General features: G+C 42.5%; 1 protein-coding gene across 1 annotated transcript; it reads left to right on the forward strand.

Moving 5' to 3' along the window:
• Positions 1–6,627: 6,627 nt before the first annotated feature.
• On the forward strand, positions 6,628–15,429 carry LOC126998000 (degenerin-like protein unc-105). Its single transcript, XM_050859271.1, has 12 exons — positions 6,628–7,579; positions 7,853–8,596; positions 8,810–9,048; positions 9,534–9,628; positions 10,131–10,297; positions 11,054–11,176; positions 11,399–11,531; positions 12,441–12,531; positions 12,814–12,871; positions 13,426–13,542; positions 14,400–14,679; positions 15,013–15,429. The coding sequence occupies exons 1-12, from the start codon at positions 7,325–7,327 to the stop codon at positions 15,117–15,119; spliced, it is 2,409 nt and encodes an 802-aa protein (XP_050715228.1). The 5' UTR covers positions 6,628–7,324; the 3' UTR covers positions 15,120–15,429.
• The last annotated feature ends 1,564 nt before the right edge of the window (positions 15,430–16,993 follow it).

A 16,993-nucleotide genomic window follows, 5' to 3' on the forward strand; every position in this document is an offset into this window, starting at 1 on the left:
CTTTCTCTAGCTTTTTCAACTTCAACATGTTAACGGTAGTGAGTGTTCTGAGTGCTAATCGGTTCACGGAAAGAGAAAAGCAATATCCGTCAGCACTCAGAACACTCACTACCGCTAACAATTGGTGACCCCGGAGTGACCAATTATTGGCGGTAGTGAGTGTTCTGAATGCTAACCCAGACGGATATTGCCTTTCTCTATCCGTGAACCGATTAGCACCCAGAACACACTACCGCCAACAAACACAGGCACTTGAGCAATGAGCAACACTAGCATTAAGTAAGTAGATAAGTGTTAAAATTCGTGTGCACTTTTCCTCTTTCCGATGATGTAGATTTCCTCAGAAGGGGAGTATCAAGACACCTTCCCGACTTAACTTCATCACGCTGTGGGAATATTACGACCGTCTTCCTTCGATTTTTTTCCTTCACTGTATCTTGTCCGCTAAAAAAAAAATAATAATAAAAAAAAAATTGCAACGTCTTTTGTTTACCATTGTTTTATCAGTTGCTTTCCGTTCTTATATTTTCACAAATTGTACAATGCAAAAAGTAAAATCTCCTTCTATTTATCTGTTTATCTGTCTGTTTGGCTATCTACATCTGTATCTATATATCTGTCTACCTCTTTATCTATCCATCTATTTACCTCTCCATCTATCTATTACTCTATTTAAATCCAACAGTAGAGGTAACCAGGGATAAACTTTTTTTTTCTCTATTTCTACCGCAAAGTCAACTGAGCTCTGTGAAATTATTAGCAGGCTTAAGATTATTAATGATGCAAATACGCTCATATGTTGACACTTCATGGGCAGACCTAAATACAGTAGACTAACACAATTTCAACCGATAAAAGTTCCCTTTGCCTTTATTTTCTGCTATTGCAAGGGATAATATTTTCACCTTCATGCCTACACTAAAATTACTGCCTTCCATAGACAAATATTAAGTTGTCTTCGAGTAATAATGATGCAAAGGTAAATACAAAAAAGGAAAAACTGTGTGCCATACTAGACTAGGACAAAGTAAACGTATTTATGAAAGGCGTAGACTGTAGATTTAACAATGTCATCGTTACCTCAATTACCAAATCTTTAATGTATTTTGCTAGGGTTGGTGTGTGTGTGTGTGTGTGTGTGTGTGTGTGTGTGTGTGTGTGTGTGTGTGTGTGTGTTCTGGGGTGAGTGATGGGAGAGCAGAAGCATGACAGTGGGGACGGAGAGGGGAAGGGGGCAGGGGCAAGGGCGGGGCGGGGGCGGGGCGGAGGGAGGGAATAAAGGTGAGTCGGAAAGGTGTGACGTGACTGTTCCACTCCAGCAGCAGGTGAGGTGAGACAAGGTGAGGTATCTCTTGTGTCTCTGTCGTTGATGTTGTTGATGTAGTAGTAGTAGTAGTAGTAGTAGTAGTAGTAGTAGTAGTAGTAGTAGTAGTAGTAGTAGTAGTAGTAGTAGTAGTAGTAGTAGTAGTAGTAGTAGTAGTAGTAGTAGTAGTAGTAGTAGTAGTAGTAGTAGTAGTAGTAGTAGTAGTAGTAGTAGTAGTAGTAGTAGTAGTAGTAGTAGTAGTAGTAGTAGTAGTAGTAGTAGTAGGAGTAGTAGTAGTAGCAGTAGTGTAGTAGTAATAGTGATAGTAGTAGTAGCACTATGTACATATCAATATATAAGAGAATGTGAGAGAAACTTTATCCGAATTAGGTCAACGAAACTTGAGCCCTCCTATGAACTAATGAACTAATTATGTATACACTACGGGACGCAACACTTTCGCCATCCACCACGGCCCTGTGGCCCTTAATGGCTCCGTCGCCCAGTCATATGGAACTATTGCAACAAACATACACGAACTAAAATTCTCACTTTTTTTTCCTGCCATCCTACAGCATACATACAAAAGTTTCACATACCTTGGTAACGTATTGCGTAACAATGGTGGGCCTTACCGGAAACTTGCGGGAAGTCACTCGACGAACTGGCTGGACCATGGTGTTACAGATTCGCTTAACACGAGTATAATGGTTTTATCGATATTTTTGCATGCAGGCGGACAAAAATTCAAATCTTTAAGTCACTTGTACTCCTGTCTTGTATTACTGTATGGCTGTGACACACTGAATAGTAGCTTGGAGAGGTGTGTCAATGCCTTTGGTAGTACCAAGTGCCTCGCAGGATCATGGGGTATCACTAAAATGACTTCGTGTCAAACCAGCGACTACTCCGTGCGAACTGAATCGAGGCCTGTTACCAACCTAGTCCGTAAACGCCAACTCCGACTAAATGGGCACGTGGCACGCCTCCCGGACGTTGATCCTGCTCACAGGGTTGTTTCTGTACGAGACAACCCTGAGTGGGGGAAACTAAGGGGACGCCCATGTAACTCATAGCTGAGGCAAGTCGATCGGTCCTGCGGGGAAGGATTTAAGATACATAGGGCGGCTGCGTGGGAGCTTCCTTGGGGGGGGAGGACCTTCGGCGAGTGAGGGAAGCGACGCATCCCCGGGCGTATGCTCTCCATTAGTTAATAATTACTTACAGCCATCGCGATAAACAGTAAATGGCCGATTAGTATTTAATTTCGAAAGAGAAGTTTTGCCACCTACTCCATGTGTTGCCGGTATAAAAACATCTTTCTAGCATAAACTATTACCTGCAGAGTTAATTGTGCTCATGACGCGTACCCGGCAGCTTGATTAAATATGAATGGGTAATAGTCACGATAAATGTGCTGTACACAACACACTGCCATTTCAACACTATAAGAGTTGTTCCTGTAGCATTAGGTAAGGACTCTAAAAAATAAGACAGACTCGCACCCTCATGGCAAGTTGTTCCCCAAAGTCAAAACTATATTGCATCATGCAGTTTTAGAATTCCTAGGATAAATAAGATGACATTCTGTTGATAAACAATATGGCCTGGCCCTGATATGGGCTGGAGAAGAGATATAGGTTGGACAGCAATGGTCAGCGTCATTATAAGAGAGGAAAAGTCTCCGCCACAAAGAGGCTGAGGGCGACCACTATAGCGAGCCCAGCGTCATGGACGAGCACAAAAAAAAAATCAAACAACTACTAAAGAAAATTACTATTACGTAATCAAGGACGACGAAGAAAGGGTAACGGCAAGACTATGAAGGTAACTGACCTGCGTGACAGGCACATAAGCAGCTTCTTCGGCTCCATATATTACCTTATTTACACCCGCTAACGAAATGTCAATCTTCACAGCGTATTAATCACCTCATTTTCAGCCTCACTGAGTGTGTTTCATCACTGTTAAGCGAGCAAATAAAGCGTCATTATGGCGGTGCTGCTGGACTACAAGACAAGTTTATTAACTCAAATTACTCCATCTCTCCACATGGATGATTGCTATGGCCATGTAGTAAGCACTGGTACATCGTTTCATGGTTAAAGGGGGGTTATCGTACTCCGTGTAATAGTAATATTAAAGCTTCGAGTTACCAAATTTTAGTGATTCATCATACGTTCAAATTGCTATTAGCTTGTAAGACTTCTTGGTTTCAAATACTTTCACACAACCAAATAATATCAACAAAAAGTTGTTATGCAAAATATTTTCATAATGTTCATTATTACTGATATGTCGATGATTATATATGTTACAAAACATTATTATTTGTAAAAGTTCAAGGGTTGAGTACCTTAAGGATTGTTACAGGACAAGGTTGTCACTGATTAAACAAACCTCATTGTAAGTATGTGACTGGGCCTCGTGTCGTCGGCCGGCCGCTCACGCCTCGGCGAGTGCAGCAGAAACACGATTGGTTAACGTATCAGCTGATCTGTTAATAAATTAATAAGAGTGCAAGTAAAATTAAATAACCAAAAATAAAATAAGCCATTAAAATATAATGTAAGAAGTAGTATGTAAGAAGTATAATACTTTAATAAAATTACTAAACAAAATGAAGTGTGCAGACCAACGATTTGCAAGGTTACTAAGACCAAGGATAGTGATACGAGCCTCATCGGTCTCACGTCCGCAGCATATTCTGCATCTTGTAAAATAATAATAAAAACTAAGGGTGCCTCAGCATGCAGTAGCAATTAAAGGCTCTTCAGCTTGAAGGAGTCACGCATCAACCCTGCCGTCATGCTGAACACATGTCCCCTAAATGAAGGAGATTAAAGGCTTTTCAGTTTGCAGGACAGCCATTCATTTCCCTCATCAACTCCACCGTCATCTTGCATCCATTATGCCACCAGTAATAGCTTTCAAGGGCAGGTGTGCATTACCGTTGAAGACTGAGCGGCGGGCATGATGCTAGGGAGAGTAAAGTGGGAGCAGCACCTTGAACCGTCCATTCATTATATTTCTTACCAAGTGCTCCTGTCTTACTCTGGGGGCGTCACCTTGCCACTCACCCTGCGCTCCCCCAACACACCTGGCGAGTCATGCAGCCGAGGGAATGATGCAATGACTTCGGAGAGTTAAGTAAATAAACTTCATATGTTACTTATCACCACAGTAATTCATGTTTAATCAAGGGCACTGAAGGGGAAATCGACCACAGTGGCGTAAATATTTTATTCTGCAGTAAGAGGAGTTTAAAAAAAAGGGAGACAGGCAAGTGCTGGGAGCTGCTTAAACCTCATTCAGCTTGGATCTAATATCAGTAACTTTATGCGTTGCTTCATCTTCACAGTCGTGCAGGTTTAATTAATGCCAGTAGAGTGGAGTGGAATGAAGCCGATATTTAATTCAGAATAAAGCGGAGAAGTCACGAAAGAAAAGTCATATTTAATCTGTAAACAAGGCGCCACTCAGCCTTAACGTGATACCAGTATCCTTTAGCATTTATTTTCTTTATAGGAGCAGCACGTATCTAGTTGTAATTAAATTGTGTCCCTTTTAAGGTGGAAAAAAAGTAGCATCTATTTAATTGCCCTCTATAACCGAATTTCCATTTAAACTAAGCGACTGCCACAAGGTTACAATTACGGACAATCAAGCGACCCATAGAGCAGCGTTATAAACATGCCAAACAACTGACGGGGTGGGGACGGCCGCACAGGGACGCTGGCTGGGGTGACTGGAGAGACGCCGCAAAAAAAATAAAAAAATAAAAAAATAAGAGAAAAAACTATGAGCAGAAGAAAACTGGAACGATGAACGCGAACGTGGGCGCGCGCGCGCACACACACACACACACACACACACACACACACACACACACACACACACACACACATTACTGAGTAACTTAAGTCGGCAGCCCATAGAGTTCGCATGTCATTCCTGAGGTTTCTTTGAAAAACTTGTGCGTATTGCCCGAACCCTCGTAGTCAAGACACAGAGCGCGTTGCCTGGTGTGTTTCACGAACGTAGAATGTGGAAACGCTTTTGGATGTATTTTCTTGAAGAAAAAAACTGTGTATGTTATTGCCTAATAAACTATTTCTTGGCCAGAATCAACATACCGACAGACCGCTGCAATGTACATTTTCCAAGAAAAATATACACCATACTTGTACTTGAAAAGCTTACACTTATACTTCATTATCAAAATTAGTCCTCAGCTCGTATTTGCAGATACTATCATTCCGTTTCTTTGAGACTAAGATTGGTATATACAAGTGAGGAACTGACATGTGCCAGTGAATTATTAAGTCACACACACACACACACACACACACACACACACACACACACACACACACTGACAGCCCTACTGGAACACACCACTCGTCTGTATCATTATTAAGTCAATCAAGTCTTAAGAGCAAGTCAGCGTGTGGTCATTATTATGGTTTATGTCCTAATCAATGTGTGTGTGTGTGTGTGTGTGTGTGTGTGTGTGTGTGTGTGTGTGTGTGTGTGTGTGTGTGTGTGTGTGTGTGTGTGTGTGTGTGTGTGTGTGTGTGAGGGTGGGGGGCTCACGCTTAACCAAACAGTAACGTCACGAAATCATTAAGCACTAAACACCAAATACAAACACTTATAAACACCATTCAATATACATAGCCTCTAGTTGCCTTATTATGCCCCTATGGCACTAGTGACCTTGACCGGAAAGCTACAGGTGTGTCTCAATCATCGGCATTCACCTTTGTGGCCAATAAGATGGTCCTGAGCCTATAGTAACCTCCACCCTTCATCCTTCACCACTTGACATGTTACCTTTACGTCCGGTCAACGTGGGGAATGAAACTGTCTCGGCCACCCATTCTCTACCATCCCTTATTCTCCATATCACACTACTTTATCACCCTTCCTCCTCCTTCTTTCAACTTTCATCTTTCATCCCCTCCTGCCATTCCCCTTTACCTTCGGTCGCTTTCAAAGTAGGTAACAAAACCATTTACCACCGCCTACGTGCTGCATAGGTGTGTGTGTTTTTTTCTCTCCCTCTCCTCGGTGGCAGTAAATTGAAGGTAATATTAATCAGCCGCCCACAAGACCTCACACATTCCAGCTTGATAATGGAGCTCATGCAAGTCTTTCCTTCATTGGCACTAGCATCGATCCGTTTTGTTCCTTCTCTACACTCCTACTTATCACCTAATACAAAAGCGGAAGCAGAAAACGTTTCGGTATAGATTTCCTATCATAAGTAACTTTTAAATCAGAAAACTTTAAAAAAGTCTTACCGAACCTACTGTCACAAGGAAAATATTTGTGTGATATTAACAGAAACATTACCACTGTAGATTAAGAGATTTAACCATGAGTACAACTAGCAATCTATATTCAAAGAACCCATTCCTAATAGAGGTATATTTCGTATTCAGAGCACGGCTAGCTAAGTACAGGTTAATTGGCGACGAGAAGGGTGGGCGCAAAATATTCAGGGTGTTCCATATTCATCCTCACCTCTCACAATCTCTTTCATCGTTGACATACTCCCTCCAGCTCTCCCGTGCCAAATAATTCTCCTCCTTAATTAACGTCTCTTACTCCTTTCCTTCCTTCCCATTTTCTTGTGCCACTGCTCCATCCTCCCTTTCCATTATCCCATTTTCTCTTCTCCACTCATTCTCTACCCTCCCACCTTCCTCATACCACACTCCTCTATCACCCTTCTACTTCCTTCTTTCAACTACCATCTTCATCCCCTCCTGCCATTCCCATTCACGTCACTTCCACTCCTATTTCTTCTTTTTCTCAGATATAACTGCCACTCTTTCAATAATCCTGTTTCCTATTCCTCCTTTATTGTCTTTTTTTTCCCTTGTCTGTATTTCCTTTCCCTCGTCCTCCCACTATCCTTGCGAACGCTCACCCCATCCCTCAGGCCTAGTCCACCCTAACCTCAACACTTTCTCCTCTTTCCGGACACGCCAACTCGTGGCCGCGCAGGTTGGGATGCCGCTGAATTTCGTCACGTCTGGCGAGATGGATGTGAAGCCGCCGCAACTCAGCTACTGTCGGGTCGTATATGAAACGTTTCACACCTTTTGGCACACCACCTCTGTAGCGGCCCTCAGCCACTCCTCCCGCTCCCCTTTCCTGGCGCTAAGGTTCGGGTGGCTGGTCCTCTTCTTCTTAGGCGCCTACTGTACCATCAAAGATGTTCTGAACGTCTATAATAACTACTTGGAACGGCCCTACTCCACCACGGTAAACGAGTGATTTGTAAAGACGTGCACGTACAAACACAAAAAAAATATAAACACACACACACACACACACACACACACACACACACACACACACACACACACACACACACACGTGAAAATTCTGATTAAAACTAATGTAGCTAAATAAGTATTAGATTCAAGTCACAAATTATACACCCCCCGTGTCTTCGTTTACCTTTCATTATTACCATGTACTTATGCGTTTCTTTCTTGTACTAAGTATCGTTCTTCTTCTTTTACCTTCAAACAGATAAAAGCAAAGAACAACCCAATTTTGGACTTCCCTGCCGTCACCGTTTGTAACCAAAACCGCATCAACTGCCAAAACCTGCTTACGGTGATGTTGAAGAAACAAAAAGAGAACGAGACAGAATACAAAAAGTTGGTGGACATTTACCTCCTCTCCGATTGTGGCAGCGAAACTCTGCACTGCGATGTCACGCTGGGGTACTACAAGGAGGACTTCAATCTGTCTGAAATGCCCCCGGAGGATTTACTGAAAGGAGATCTCTGTCTCAGATGCGAGAATATCTTATCTAAGTGGAATGAAGCCTGTAAATTTAAAAATTCTGAACCGTCACAGAATTTAGATAAATTAGAAAATTTTGATAATTGGTGGCAAAAACTAGGATGTTTTAATAACCTTTCGCAGTCCGACGGCAATCCAGAACCAACGAACATGAGTGAAATACATGAATCCCTGGCAGTGTGTAGCAAGACCCCAGACCCCCAGCAGCCGCCTACCGGAGAAGAGAGGGAAGAAAACTCTACCGATTATTTTGAGCCTCAAAATCAAACACGTGTTCTTTCTAACATCTCATCGATACTGAATTCGAACATTACCGATTCAGCAATGGACGCTGATGTATACGAAGACGATTTAAAAGATCAACCGTTCTCAGACGCCATCGGTTCAAGAGATGGGCAACAGTCGCCTTCGAACAAATACAGAGAAATTACAAACGAGACCACATCCAACCCAACCTCAGACAAGGTGAGTTACCTTACCTTAACTTATCGAGTTTAAATAATATCATCATCATCATCAATTATCATTATAATCACCATCAATCATTTCATTCCTCACATACGCAAGAAGAGGGCCGGGATTAAAACTCTCTCTCTCTCTCTCTCTCTCTCTCTCTCTCTCTCTCTCTCTCTCTCTCTCTCTCTCTCTCTCTCTCTCTCTCTCTTCATAAACCCAAAGATCCGGAGGAAGAGAACGGCGACAGGGTTCCCAAGCTGGCCAGATCATCCGGATATGTCAGACTTCTTGAAGGAGGATGGATTTGACGACATGGAGGCCTCGGAGCAATACAACCACAAGATGAACTTTCTTGTTAAATACGTGCTCTTGCCAGATAACCTCAGGAGGGAAATCGGCTACGCCTTCGACGACCTCATCATCGACTGCAAGTTTATGGGCTACAACTGTACCAACTCCAGGTGAGGTCAAGTCAGGTGAGGTGAGCTCAGGTAAGGCAACCTGCGTACTTTTTTATGGGATTCAACTATAACAGTTCCAGGTGAAGCTGTCAAGTCAGGTCAGGTCAGGACAGATGAAGTATACAACACGGGTTCATGTGTTTCCACTCTGCCATCTCCAGGTGAGGCAAAGTTAAGTTTGGAGAATAAATTTGATTGTGCTCAGAGGGGCAGAATAATGTAGTGCTGATATGGATGAGAAGGGTCAAGAAATAGAAGAGGGAGGGAAGTAGAGCAGTGGGAAGGGAAATAATGACAAGACATGGTATAGCAGGGTAGAGCACGGCAGGGGAGTGCTGGAATAGGCTAGGAAAAATATATATATATAAAAAAGGTTTCCGCTACAGTAAGTACAAATATAACGCATAACCCTTCCCCAAGGTGGTGCATATAATGAAATGATCGAGAAGGTTATGAGGAAATATATGAACCATTCTCTCCCTCAGCTTATTCCTGCCGTACTACTCCGCGAACTACGGCAACTGTTACACCTACAACTACAACGGGGATCAGTCTCTTAGCCTGCCCGGCCCATCCTACAGTACGTTGTCGCCAGATGATTTTTTTTTCTTTCTCACTTTTTTATCCTAACCATTCTCCGAAGTTATGCAGCATTAATCGTCTGCCAACGATATAAAAAGTTTCAGGAAAATTTTAGCAATAAACAAAAAGTAAAAGAGATGTATCATACAATATATATATATATATATATATATATATATATATATATATATATATATATATAGAGAGAGAGAGAGAGAGAGAGAGAGAGAGAGAGAGAGAGAGAGAGAGAGAGAGAGAGAGAGAGAGAGAGAGAGAGAGAGAGAGAGAGAGAGAGAGAGAGAGAGAGAGAGAGAGAGAGAGAGAGAGAGAGAGAGAGAGAAAAAAAAATTATCACTGATAAACAACTTTGGAGATACAATAATTTCTCAGGCGATTTTATGGTTAACAGAACAGGTCACTGAAATCTTCTTAACCTTTCTACTTCTCTTCCTCTGAATATTCGTAGTCTAAGAGTCCTTTTTCCCCTACCCCCCCCTCAGGCTTTTCTCTGATCCTACATATACACGAGGACACCTACTTGCCGGACCTCTTGACGGATAAGGTCGGGGTGAAACTGGCTGTCCACCGTCCACTGACACTTCCTCCCCTAGACGAAGATGGAGCAGACTTCAGCCCGGGAACGTCCTCTAGCATTGGTCTTAAGATGGTAGGAAACCCCGAAGGTAGCAAGTAGGTGTGGCAGGAAAGGGATATGGATGGAATGAAATGGGTATGATAGGCATGGCAGAGGCTAGATATATTGGAAGTGAAATAAAAAGGAAAGGAAGAAAAGAAATTGCACGTACCTTTGTGTGTGGGACGGAGGGAGGAAAGGGTTCATGATGGTAAACTGAATGAATAAAATATGAATGGTAGAGGCTAGAAGGGAAGGAATAAGATAGGCAAAAAGTAAGAGAAGGATAAGAGGGTAGGGAAGGAGAAATAATAAAGGTACCACAGGTCATGTCTGAAAGGATATGGTAGGTAAAGAAAAGATGTGACAAGAAATTATAGGAAAGGTAAAAAATGAACGAATAAAAGAAAAATAGAGGAAAGGAATGTAAGCCACGGAGATAACGTTAGCTTATTCCTTTGGCCTGTCACCGTAAACCATTCTCATCTACCTAAACCCTTCGTTATCTTCTTCCTCTTTCTTTCAATTCATCCATTTATCCCCTCCTTCCTTTTCTTCCTTTACTCATTCATCTATCTAGCTCTCTAACCCACACTCCCTCCCTCTGTCTCCATCTCTCTCATTGTCCATTCTTCTTTCCCGCCTTCATCAAACCTTCCCTCCCTCACTCACTCTCAATCTTTCCCAGTGTCATTCCTTACTTTTCCTTCTTATATCCTTCCCGCCTTCCTTCTCCACATTTTCTGTTATTCACCCTTTCTTTTCTCCCCCCCACCACGCCTCATGTAGTCCGAGTACTCCCGGCTGGAGCCCCCACACGGTAGCAAATGTTCACAGGATTGGAGCAAAACCAGTTACCTTCCAAAGTTCGACGGTGACTCCTTCGACCCAACAAAGGTGTACTCCTACGCCGTGAGTATTACAAGGGGCTCCTATCTTGGCCCGTGGGGGGGGGGGTATGTGTGTGTGTGTGTGGGGGGGGGGGGGTTTGAGCCTCTTTACTTCACTCTGTAAATGCCATGCGTTGATGAACAAATGAAAAAAAAAGTCGGACAACAATATTTTCACTGTTGGCTCATTTGATGATTCCTAAAAACTTCAGCTATCCTCTTCCTCCTCCTCCTTCTCCTGCAGACCTGCCTCAACATGTGTGCCCAGAGGATGTTTATGGACAAATGTGCATGTGCCCACCCGCTCCTCCCTCTCTCCTTCTTCTACTCTGAGAAGTACTACGGGTCATATAGACTCTGCAACCTTACGTCAAACCGTGAGTTTCCACACCAATTTCTTAAGTGCAAATCAACAAAGCATATCAGTTATCAGGCACAAGTTACCTAGATTTCTGTGTTTTCATGTGGCAGGATATTTTCTTATTCTCCTCCTTACTTTTAAATTCACTTAATTAAGCAAGATGTCATTTTTATGCTCCTCAATTAAATGAGGCCTGAATATAAATTAAAGAAATGGTAAACGACTTCATTTTTTTGTGTAATTTGGTTAAAGTAAATTTATCTAATATCTTGGTATTTCTAACCTTCTTACCTCCTACTTCACAAGTCAGTGATTTCTATTTCTTTTTTTGCTGTTACTAATTCAGACGCACACAATAGTAAAATACACTTTTTTTATATGTATTTTTCCTTTTATATACTGAATTATATATATATATATATATATATATATATATATATATATATATATATATATATATATATATATATATATATATATATATATATATATATATATTTCTTTGTGATACTGTTACCTGAAGTTTGTTCTAAGATAAACTCATAACATATGTTCCTTTCTGAGTAACGTCACTATTTTCATTATTTTGTTATTTTTCATTAATACTGATCAAGACAGCAATACCGCAATTCATTCTAAGATTTATTCAATATGCGATTGCGGCACTTTACTCTGGAGTTATTCTTTTTTTCCTTGAATGCATTTTTTTGCAATGATTCAGATATGTATTGACAACAGAATTCCAAGTATATCCGAGATGTTGTTTTATTCTCTACGTGAAACTCTTATTTTTTTCTTTTATTTTCTTTATATTACATTATGAAAACACTAGTAATTCTACAAACCATTCAATGTGCAAACTTTCATATAAGTTTGCTATTATTATTTCCTTATCTTGTTACTTTTTCCATCATTATTGTTCCAGACATTGACAGCACCTGCATGAGGAGTCACCTGATTAGCAACACCTCGTATGTCTTGTTCGTGAGTGAGTGCGACTGCTCCACCGCCTGCAGGTGTGTGTGTGTGTGTGTGTGTGTGTGTGTGTGTGTGTGTGTGTGTGTGTGTGTGTGTGCGTGCGTGCGTGCGTGCGTGCGTGCGTGCGTGCGTGCGTGCGTTTGTGTGTGTGTGTGTGTGTGTGTGTGTGTGTGTGTGTGTGTGTGTGTAACTATCATAACTTGCCAGGAAATTGATTCACACTTCCCTTAAGTTGGCATGTTCTTGTATTATAACGAGAAGCCCTACCTCGCCCTTTTAATCCGCTCTCGTTATCCCTAGACCGTCCTTTCCCCCCGCAGCCAGGTGACCTACTCCAGAGTGGTGTCCAGGAGCCAATGGCCGCCGAAAACCGCCTTGGTAATTCCTCTCCTTCCTTTGTGATAAATATACCATCTTGCTCACTTCCTCATGAAAAGGCAAGACACATAAACATAATTAATATTAATATCTCAAGCTAATCACCCCTTTCGTCACTTCAACCCTCACCCTTAAATAAAATATCATACCTATCGTTTTCCTCAACATTGTCACTTAACTCTCTTCTTCATCTTGCCTCCTCCTCCCCACTAAAAGATAATCATTCCCACAATATATTTCTACTCATCTAACCTACTTACCCCTAACCCATGACGCCTTTATCACCCCCTCTATTTCCTCCTTCATCTCATCCAATCGACTCACCTAAGACAACCTCATTATCTCATTTTTCATCCTTTCCTTTTTCTTTTGCCTTCTCCTCCTCTTACCTTTGATACCTTCATATCATATGTTTCCCTCTTCACCAAACTCCTCCTCCTCCTTCCTCAAGATAACCCCATCAGTCCCATTATTTTCCTCTCCTCGCCTCTTCCTCACATTCCCTTTGCTACTCGCCTCCCTCGTCTCATTTGACCACACCTTCCTCTCGCCAGCACTCGATCCACCAGGTGTACAATATTGACGTGCTTGTGACGGAAAACATGATGGCATTGGATGTGTTCTTCAGGACCCTCGTCTCAGACTACATAGAGGAAAGCGCTCAGTACCCGGTGAGTAGCTTCAACCTCACACATATTCTGTCCTCTCTATCCTGTACAGCCTCTGGACCCACCGATGCCTTTGACAGTATGCTTCAGATAGGCGGGGTGGCCATGATAAACTCTGCAACAGACTTCTTCGTCCGTATTTCCCCCTTCCTACAGCTTGATCACTTTCCAGAAGGGAGTAACGGGACACCGATCTAAACTAATCTGATCCTCTTTTTCGGTTACTATTACTGCCCTTTGTTTGTGGCGGCGACGCTTCAGCGGACTTTTTATTTCTTTCTTTATTTTTGCCTTTAAGCTGCCTCCTTTGCTATTAAAAAAAAAAGAATTGTGATAAACAGTAACTTGGAAAATGAAAGAGTTAAAACAAATAAATAATTGACACGCCCGGAATAAGGCTGTGGATGGATGAGCTTTAAAATAATGTACAATAACTTATCAACTAACTTGGAAATGAACGAGGCGCCGGAAGAGAAAGCGAATGGTAAGACTTTTTTTTTCTGCGTATTTATTGGACTTACATTCGCACCTTTCCTAATGGTGGAACAGCACTCTAACTTACTCCCCTTTCAAAACACGTAGTCCCTCTTGAGTAATTTGACCGCGTAAGACCATGATTCCCAGTGGAGGGGGCGTTAGGGATGAGCTGAATCTCCTCTTCTCTTAAAATATACTATACTATCAGCTGCACCTTCCGATACTATCACCATCCTTCTCCCCTTACTGAGAGCATCGAGTCCCCCGTGTATAGTCTTAGCGGGACAGACCAAAATAGAGAAAGAGCGAGAGGCTGAAGCTTTATGAACTTAACTAATACCCTTTGTCCCTTTGAACGCTGTGACACCTTATCTCCTCTTCAGAGCATCGAATCCCTCGTGAGCAGTCTGGGCGGGGCACTCTCCCTCTACCTCGGCATCTCTATCTTCCTGTTGATGGAGTTTGTGGAGTTCCTTTTCCACCTCGCTTACAACTCGATCCTCTACGCCACGGGTCGCTACAAGTCACCGCTTAACACTCCCCCTCCGAGACAACCGACAGCTAAGCCCTCAGTCACGCCCTCCCTCCCGTCAAAGCTTCCCACCGACTTCTGCATCACCGCCACCAGCGTCGGGGACCTTCGCAACCTCAGAAGTCTTTATGGTGAGTGAGGGCAGGGTGTGAGGATGAACAAACTCTTTTAACATTTATCTGAGATTAAAGAGACCTACTTATATTCACCTGCTAATACCCTTTCAGGCTTTGACCCTTCCAAATGTATTACCTCACTTCCTTTCACAAGGTTAAGGGACCTATCTCCAAACACCCGATAGTATCTGTATTACTTGCATTTACCTGGCAATACGCTTCCACATTCTTCACTTTCCATGATCATTAGCTGACTTCTTTTTACCTGTCTGATGGTATTCATCTTTGAATATCAGGTAGTACATGTTCATCACTATTCATACAATGAACTCTCATCTCCCTCCACAGGATTGGATAGGATGCTGGAGGGGGTCACGGTACCTTCCCATCACAATGAGATCGATAACTTAAAGAATTTCAAGTCGCACGTGTTTGATGGAGCTTTTCATTACTGAACTATATCTCACCACCGCCCCAACGATGAACAGCTTCATCACCACCACCATTCCCTACACCATCACCACCGCTGCCACTCGTCATCATCTGTGGCCTCCTAACGTTTGCAGACCCTTTCCATGCATGTCTTGCCACCTTATATGTCAAGGAAAGGTGGGTAAGGTAGCCGGGTAGGAGTGCCTGGTTGTTTGATGTAGTGAATTGTGTCCAAGATCATTGTGTCTGGAGGTATTGTGGTAGTATTCAAACTTAAAAGCACGCGTTGGTTGTACACTTTAGATCAATTAATATTATTACTAAATAAAGCAATTGGAGTGATCTGATTTTAATATTCATTGATCGATGATGTATAAAGTATATTTGATCCACACTGTTTAAGGTGAAAACATTTTTTCCGCTTATTGATCCATTTAGTGATACAACGACGCCTTCCTCAAAAGTAAAGGCAAAATTAAGAGCATAAGCTTTAAGCTGTGCGTGGCCTCGGAGTTCATCTCCGTCTCATTTGCCCTTGAGCCTGTGGTGGGTAAGAACTCATTACCCTGGGACACAGCCCAAGTGTGATATCCAGGTTACTACAGTTTATATTTACCAGGTTTCTTCAGTTATGTAATTATTGACCAGTCGAAAAGGAAGGATTAACAGCTCAGGGAACGGGGCGCGGTCTGCCCAGACCGTGACTGAACCTGGGCCCACGAATTCGCAGTCATGTTAAATGAGCTAATGCGATGGAGATGAGCACCAAGGAAACGCTCAGCTATTGCATATGCCTCCAACTTACATGTTAACCGCTACACCATGTGCGCATTAATCAACTTAACGAGAGGTGAATTAAGCTGCCAATGTGATACCCAGGAGTGCAAAAGAATATTTATGCAAGTCTAGCCTAAACACATTGTCATGAAGGAAAAAAAATATCCCAGGGTAGACTATTGAAGAATCACACAAAACGACGCGCTATAAATAGTCACAAAACCACACCACGACATACCAATAATTTTCCATAGAACATAAAGTAAATAAACATGTCAAACCAATAACAACAACACACATGAGCATTCGCCCGTCGGACGTCTCAACACAACTACAAGAGCAACGACAAACGAGCCAGCGATCAGGGACAACAAAAAACGGCGAGCGGTATGGACCAGGCTAGTGCTTGTGAACGTTGACGCCGCCGCCCACTGCCTTCTCGCCTTATAAGAGCCAGGCCGCCCACGCGCTGCTCGGGCCACAGGGAATGAAAAATGCTGCTCGTTTCCTGGTACTATGTTTCGAGCCAGCGGGGTCTTTGTGGTGCAAGGGCTAATGTGAGATACGAGTATATTAAGCAGTATATGACTGGGAAGGTGGGGTTTTTTTTTTTTTTTTTTTTGTGTGTGTGTGTGTGCAGTTTATGCCTGAATGATCTTATTTTTTAACTCAATATATTTTGAGTGTTTGCTTAATTTTTCTGCGTCTATTTAAAGCCAACACGTTGATAATATTGTTTACGCAAGGTTGGGTCTGGCGCGGGGGATCAAATTTACGAGGGTACATCTTGTAACTTACACCTTCCCCCCCTTACCCCTTCCCCTTCTGACCGGCCCTCCCCTCCGTTCATCCACCCTTAGCTCCCCCCCCCCCTCTTTATGCACCCTTTCTCCACACCACCTTCACTTGGTCCAGAGGTTAAAAGCTCGTGTCATGGCACTCACTACCTATCCTAAGGTATACTTTTTTTAGTTTATCACTCTTCAGTTTCATTTTTATCGTTTTAGATACAGATAACAGTTAGGGGATCATTTATTATCTTCAGTCATTACTGTAAGCCCCATGCAGGACTAAGGTCTGCTCCGGCAAAGGATTAGTTCAAATCAATTTCGCATTCCTA

This window comes from Eriocheir sinensis, chromosome 2, assembly GCF_024679095.1.
Source record: "Eriocheir sinensis breed Jianghai 21 chromosome 2, ASM2467909v1, whole genome shotgun sequence".
NCBI classification, from domain to species: Eukaryota; Metazoa; Arthropoda; class Malacostraca; order Decapoda; family Varunidae; genus Eriocheir; species Eriocheir sinensis.